Raw genomic sequence first — 7,681 nt, 5'->3', positions numbered from 1 at the left:
GCAGCAAGGCTCTTCATATCAGGCTCTGCCTCTAGACCAGCTTCATTTACTCATTCATTAACATATATTTTCTGAGTGCCTCCTGGGTGCCAATTGCTAGGCTTGGTACTGGGAACACAGCAGTGAGTAAGACAGACATGGTTCCTCTCCTCATGCAACTAACAGTACAGAGGGAAAGACAATATCATTACAAAAACAATATCATTACTATTAAACAAGAATGATTGTGAGGATACTGTGCAGGAGTGGAGGGGTGATGTGGGAGCATGGGGCAGAATCCTTCACCTTAGCTGCTTGTCTGTCCCAGACAGCTTGGCTGGAGTGTGGTACTTCTAGAACCCCAACCCTCCCTCCACAGGCTGGATCCAGGCCCCTGTGCTCCTTCCTCAGAGGCTTTCTACATGCAGGCCTGCTTCTCACTTGAGGTCTCACCTTTCCTGTTGGGAAGAGACTGGAGATATGAAGGAACATGGAAACGTATGTGTATTCCCTTTACTTCTTCCATGGGATGTGCAGTGTGCCTCTGGCCCTGGGAAGGGAGGAAGGGCTCTGTTCTGAGGTGGCCCCATTGCAAGTTCTTGATGTTTCCTTGATGAAAACCAGGGCCAGCGCTCTGAAGAGGCTGGAGTGAGTAGATTCGGCTGGGGGGAAGGGCATGGGGTTAATGCTGATTTGCTTGCAGTTGAGCTTGTTATTAGAGAGCTCTGAAAGATTCGGGCAGCTTTAGGAACCAGTGTAGTGAGCGCAGCTGACACCAGGCCTGGCCCAGGCCTGCTGCCCTCTGGCAGCGAAGCTCTGCCCACACAGTCTCATTCAATCTGCTGGTACCTCATTTCTTTTTCTCCGGAATGGAGATCAGTTTAAACAGCCCATAGGTTAAGGAAAATTATCCCTGGAGAGCCCAGCCAAGTCCCTACTTCCTGCCAGTCACTGTGTTGGCTCAGATTTAAGTTTGCCGAACAGAGAATTTCAGGTCCTCATTCTACAACTTGATTTTATGGCTCAGAAAAAGGACTATCTTTTGCCCATTTGTTTATTCTTCTTTGAATCAGAACCCAACTTTTCTAGTATCCATGTTCCAATTTACTGAACCAGGGATACCTATTTACCGAAAAGGGTAATCAGATTACTCTTTATTTATTATTTTGGCCACCTGGCATGCGGGAACTTAGTTTCCTGAGCAGGGATCAAATCTATGCCCCCTGCAGTGGAAGCGTGGAGTCTTAACCCCTGGACCACCAGGAAAGCCCCAGATTACTCTTAACTAGTAGCAGAATCTTGAACTGCTTAAGGGGCAATTCTCTGAAAGGAATGAATAAAAACAGGTCACATTCAGGATCATTAGTGCAGACACACGTATTCTGTTCAAGGTGTTTTGCTAAAGGATTATAAGAATGGGAACATTTTTTAGGAGGAAAGACGAGGAGAGAATTACCAGAAGGAAGAAGTGGAACCACACCAAAGTCAAAGAAGTGAGAGGAGAATCAGATGGGAGACTGGGTGTGTTGAAAAGAAATGTTCTGAGTGGAAACTGCCCCAGTGCACAAGGACATATGCACACTTGGGGATTCTGATTTTCTGAGGATCCCACTATACCCCACTCTTCTACCTTCTAGAACGGAGAGAAATCAGGACATGACCACAGGGTTGCCAGTACTGAAAGCACACCCAGGTCCTATACCACCTCCTCAGTGGGCATCCTAGGAGTGCAGGTGAGGCCAGAGATAGAGGTGGTCTCAGCCCAGAGGCCTTACCAGGAAGAAGGGGGCCTGGACCCCCCCCCTTTTTTTTTTTTTTGCTTAAAATATGGATCTGTGTCCCTCTATCTGGACGGAATCTGCTGTTCCAGAGAATGGGTTTGTTTTCATTCATTCTTTCTTTCATTCACTCACTCACTCATTCCAGAGCCTTAATAGTAGTCCAGGACTACTCCCCAGAAATTCTGACCTCCTGAACAGTCGAGTAAGATATTTGGTTCTTTCCCCACTCCTTTCCAAGCTCCTGGGCGGTAGAAGGCTGTGCTCACAGTCTAGTCGTCTAGTCTGTGTGTGGCACTGAGTACATGTTTGGGAAAGGGAATCTAGAGGAATGAGGTCAGACTATTCGGCGGGTCTCCGCTGGTTACTAGCTGCCGTAGGCACGGGTGCGCTTGAATTTCTATTATTTATGAAGAAGAAGTTTCAAGTACACACACACTGAAGCAGAAAAGAAATTTAACCGTAAGTACTGGGACTGGAGCTACAACAGGAGGACGTGGGCACACAACACCGAACGAACATCATATACACACCCCACTCTCGCAGACATTCCTTCTTTCGCCCTCCAGCTCGATCTTCTTTACTCCCACTTCCCTTTCCCTCCTCTCCGGGATCAAGCGTTAATCCGTGAATCTCTGACCGCAAAAAAGAAAAAAAAAAAAAAAAAGTGGGTGGGGGGATCCCGAAGTAGCAGAGTGAGGGAAGAGGAGGTGGAGAAAGGCGGGGAGGAGGAGGAGGAGCCCAGCGAGCCAGAGTCAGAGAGACTGGTGGCTCCAGCGAGTGTGCAGCCCTGGGGGGAGTCGGCGCTCCAGGCTGGGAACCCGCCCGCTCGCCAGCCCGAGCCCAGGGGCCTGCTTCACCCGGAGCTGAGGCCGCCGCGCAGGGGCGCTCGGGTCAGGGTCGCCGTTCGGGGCGAGCCGGCCGCGCCGCCGGACTGGTCCCCCGCGCCCACGCCCGGGATGCCGTTCTACAGGCGCACGGTGGTGCCCCAGCGCCTGTGTCCGCGAAACCCGCCACAGCCGCTGACCGAGCTCCGCGACGTGAGCCACCTGGCCGCGCTCAGCGTGCTCCGGCAGCTCGCCGACCTCTGCGGCCACTCGTTGGCTCTGCTCGAGGACCTCGAGGGGCACCTGCTGGCCCTGGGGCGCCGCACCGACAGTCTGTTCCGGCGCACCGTGCGCCTCCGCCGCCGCCTTCCCTACCGCCTGCTCGGCCGGGAGGACCACGAGGAAGAGTTAGGTAAGCCGCGCCAGGGCTGGCGGCCCCGCTTGCACCCCGCCTCTGGGGGCGCCAGCACGCGCCCGCTCTGCGTGCACCCCTCCCCCACCGGCCCCACCCCTCCTCGGCCCTTCCCTCCCTTCCCCTCCGGGAGCGGGGAGATCCCATTTCCCTGACTCCACGCTCGCCGCACTCGGGCTGGAACTTCCTGCCCCTGGACCCGGTGGCGCCGTCCCGAGTGGCCATGTGTCCTAGGGGTTCCCCGCCTTGGGACTGGCGGCCACCTTCTGGGGATTTGGGGAAGGAAGGCGGGGGACCTGCGAGGGTCCCCGGGAGCCGCTGAGTACCGACCGCTTCGGCGCCGCCCCCAGGCCCGAGGCGTACTCGTCTTCGCGGCGTCGGGAACTAAATGGCCGCGCCGCTGGCGTCTTTGCTCCAGTCTCGGAACTTGGCCACTTCAGAAAGCGCGCCGGAGCAGCCCGCCACCTACGCGGCGGTAGGAGCCCTGCCAGCGGTGCCTACCGACTTGAAACCTGTACAACTTCGCGCTGGAGCGTGATCGCCGCTCTCGCTCCGAGAAAAGTCTGAGAGCCCGCCCGCTTCTCTCCGCGAAATAGGGCTGGTGCTCCAGGAGAGGCTGGAGAGGGTGGCGAGGAGGGGAGACTCCCCCTCGCAGCCGGCTCCTCTGACCCTTTACCCCTAGGGTCCTGTTGCACAGACTTGCTTGGGAGAACCGTTTAAAGCAACTGTCATCAGTTTTGTGTTGGACACGACTGAGCGACTTCACTTTCGAAATCACCATGCCTGAGAAACTCGGTGGTGCCCTTACTGAGCACACAGGGCCCGTCAGAGGGCAGGAGGGCAACGCGAGCCCTTGTGCTTTACTATTTTGAACCCCAACGCTTTAAACGGGGAATCCTCTGTCCATGGAAATGCCGTGATCCTTCAGAGTGTGGGACTTTTGGTGAAAGCAAGGGGATTGAATGTGTTGGAAATGTTGACCTCAGCTGGGGCATGCCAGGTACCAGGGCCAATTGACAGCACCAGAAAGTTAGGAGAGAGAAGGAGCAGTGTGGAAAGACGTTTCAGATGGGAGCAGAATGGCTACTGACTGACTTGTGATTGCAGCTGCTTTGGGAAAGAAGTGTCTGAGTCAGCCCCTCTCCGTTGCAGACCTCACCGCGATCCCACCCCTTGCATAGAATAAGAGTCACAGGCCCTGGCACCCCTCTTCCAAAAACTCTCTGGTCTCTGAGGTAGATGGTGGAGGTCACTGGGTCCTGTAGGGCAAGGAAGGTGGAAGACACAATTGACTGCCAGATGGAATGTAGACACGGGGCCAGAAACCTCTTCCTGGCAGGGGAGCAGGAAAGCTGGGGCCTTAGGTCTGGTTAATTCTCACTTAAGAGAGAGGGTGAGAAGGTCACTGTTGATTTTTTCCTGGGATCCCACTGACTACCAAGATTAGCCTAGGAGGAATTTGAAAAGTCAGTTTGGGGAGTCATTTTCAAAATGCCCACCTGGCCTGCAGAGAGCCACCTAATGAGCATATCAGGGTGAGTTAAGGACAGTGAGGAAGCTCTGTTTTTCCAACTTGCACCTTTCTGTCTGAGAGCTCTTTCTGTGTGAGGGAAGGAATGGCTTCACCAAGTTGCCTTTGGGCCAGTGACCTGCTGGGTTAGAAAGAGATGGCTTTATGCAACGCCTATTTTAAAGGAAGGGAGCAATTTCTTCGGAAAAATTGCATTGGGTTGGCTTCCTTGAAATTTGTAAGAGCTGAGAGAGTGGCTATCTCTCATCTTTGGGGCAGCTGCTTGCCTTTGAGAGTGTACCTGTCCCCAGGCTCAGAGACATTGAAGGGGCCTGCTGTATAAATGGAACACAGCTACCTTAATTTGGCGAGAAGGTCTGGTTTTCCATTTTCTGGTCTAATGCCCTCCTCTAGACTCCCCTTGAGGTTCCCACTGCACACTTTTCAGGAGCTTTGATTGTGCGACACTTAAATTAGGCCTTCTCAGCAATGATCTGAGCACAAGTGCCAAATGCAGAGGGAGTTGGGGAGCATAATCAGTGCACCATCTGGCCACCCCCCATGTTGCTCGGACATAAGCTTCAATAGTGTTCAGCAGATGTATATTATATATTTTGACCCCAACTAAAAATGCTTTCCCCCCCATTGTTGTCAGTTCAGTCGCTCAGTCGTGTCCGACTCTTTGCGACCCCATGAATTCTTCCCTGTTTCTTTTCCTCCTAGCACTCCTACTCTGTTACTGACCATTTTGCTGGTGGTGGGCACTCCCAGTCAACATTTTACCCTATATGTCCTCCATCAGGCTGGATTTCCCCCAAATTCTTGCTCTAGCTATTTTTTTGGCCATGAGGTCAGGAAAGAATGGGGAAGGAAAGTTTGGAAGCAACATGGCCAGAGTGAATGACACCTGACAGGCCAGCAGCTTGTAGCCTCCCTGCAGGGACAGTTTGGCTGCCACCTCCAGACTGAGTAATGACAAGTCAGACTGGCCCATAGCCTTCCGGCTTGTGGAGATCAGACTGCAGGCTGAGCTGGGCAGGGAGGCCAGATGGGGGAGAACAGGGAGAGGAGAGGGAGAAAGATAGAGGAGGAGAAAGTTGATGCTAAAGGAGTCCAAGGTGTTCCTTCCTCTCCACAATCAAGGATCATGCCCCCACCATCTTCAAGGTTACAAGGGTGGGACTGGACTGGACTGGTTGCCTGGCAACAGCCTCTCCTCCACTGAAGGCTTTTCTTTGGTAACTTGAACCCCTTTGGGACTGCCCCAGAAGCTCTTGTAACTGGGGGATGGGGTTTGGAAGGAGGAGAGGATGTGCTATAGGACCGCACCAGGTTCCTCTGGTTGTAGATCTGTCGCTGTTGCTGCACCCTTGGCATCACCCTGCGTATAACTTGCCTTTTTCCTCACATCTGGCTTTGAATGTGACCCTCTTTATTGCATTCGTGTCCTGGACTTTGTGCTCTTCGTCTCAAGAATGGCATGGTCAAAGCCAGTGGGAAGTCACTGGGTCAGAGCCAGGCATGTAGCTCCATGTCTTCCGCCTTGTGCTGAGTCAATCCACGCTTTCCAGTTTCTCCGTCAGAGATCTATTTAATGTATGTAGGTGCTTAGATGCTAATTCAGCCGTTGGCCTGGAGGTATAATATCTCCTGTGCAAGCAAGGAAGTCACTGAAGCACAGGACAACACTAGGTATGTTTAATAACACTGGGGAGGTATCTTGTTACACTGGCCGATGAACTTGTGGGAAAGATGCTCTGTTCCTTCTTGCGATGATTTTGGCTTGAATACAGCCAGTTGGGTCGATGGTGGAAACTCCCACTTCATCTTTATGTAAAATTCCTGCCTCATGATTTTCCAACTTTGCGGCAACTCTGGCTGCAAATCAGAAAGGACAGCAGGTTTATTTATGTTTAAACCATAATTCCAGCATGAGCAGAGACTGTTGTAAATCTATATGGAGATAAAAAATGAAAACTGAACCTCTAGACTGCAGCCAGTTTACCATTAGATGAGGTATGGTAGACCTTGAATCTGACCATCATGGCTACTGAGGAGGGGATATGGCCTGCTTGAGAGTTGGATGGAGCAGAGAGAACTTGGGGGACTTGGAAAAAGCACTCTACCAGGGCTCACTTTTGTCTCTCTCCTATCTGTCAGCCCCAGAGACTGTTGGGACAGTTGGTTTGACAGGGTGGGGAGGGGGAGCAAGCCTATTTTCTTTTAAGTAAATACCGTGAAATTCCTGCTTCATGGTATTTCCATGTGTTGAAAACATCTTCTCTGGAAATTTGGACACCAAAATGTCCACTAGAATTTCCTCCACTTTAGAAATGAGAAATTTAATATTTTCCCTTTTTTTAGACACATGAACAGCTAAAGTGATAGAAAACATCAGAATGACGGAAGAGTAGAGTAATAGGAGAGGATTCGAGTTATGGCTCTTGGGCTTAATGTTTATCTTTATGGAGTTGATTAGGTGACAGGAGAAGGGTGGTGAATTTGCATCATTTGTCCCTGTATTTCTCTGGCTTGGGTGGAGTGGAGTTTATGCTATGTGGCACGAACAATTTGGTCATTAACCGTTATGGGCACCATAATACTTCTCTATTTTCTTCTCAGGAAAGGGTAGGGACTTATCTAAAGGCACCCAGATGGATCAGGATCTTTTGTGGCTTTAAGTGCTGGAAAGATCATAGTGCCTCTTCATACCTAATTCTAAATGGAAACAATACTAAACCTGCAAATAAAATCTTATTTTGAAGGATTACTCAGAGCTCCACTTGTATGTTGAAAATAAAATAGCTTCTTATTAGATTCTTTCATTCTCTCTCTCTTTTGTACTCCTGTTTTTGGTGCCCTGAGCATGGACATAATCTGCTTCTTGGGGAATGTGGCACTGCTTAGGTCACAGTGCAGGTCAGTGGCAGGAGGCCTTGATCTAGAAGCCAGGGCTTCTGCCATCCAAACCAGTACTCTGCCTTCTGTAAGGATGCTAAGTTCAAAGTCAGCTGTTCATTGAGAGTCACTGCTGCGGCCTTTTTTTTTCTAGCTGGGACTAGGTTAGGATGAGGAATAGCTCTTGCTACCTTTGGGAACTGAGGGATCTGGAGAAGAGGCCTCCTGGGGTTTCTACAGTTGGGACTTAGGGGGTGAGATGGAGGCAGAGGGGAGA

At 51.3% G+C, this 7,681-nt stretch overlaps 1 protein-coding gene across 1 annotated transcript in view; it reads left to right on the top strand.

Moving 5' to 3' along the window:
- Positions 1–2,716: 2,716 nt before the first annotated feature.
- NHSL2 (NHS like 2) overlaps positions 2,717–7,681 on the top strand; it is a 288,706-nt gene continuing 283,741 nt past the window's right edge. The window contains exon 1 of the mRNA XM_052663239.1: positions 2,717–2,996. Within this exon, the coding sequence (XP_052519199.1) occupies positions 2,717–2,996 (280 nt within the window). The remainder of the gene's footprint in view (positions 2,997–7,681) is intronic.

This window comes from Budorcas taxicolor, chromosome X (assembly GCF_023091745.1).
Source record: "Budorcas taxicolor isolate Tak-1 chromosome X, Takin1.1, whole genome shotgun sequence".
NCBI lineage: Eukaryota > Metazoa > Chordata > Mammalia > Artiodactyla > Bovidae > Budorcas > Budorcas taxicolor.
The sequence above is the reverse complement of the archived record's forward strand: the minus strand, read 5'-3'. Positions and strand labels throughout refer to the sequence as shown.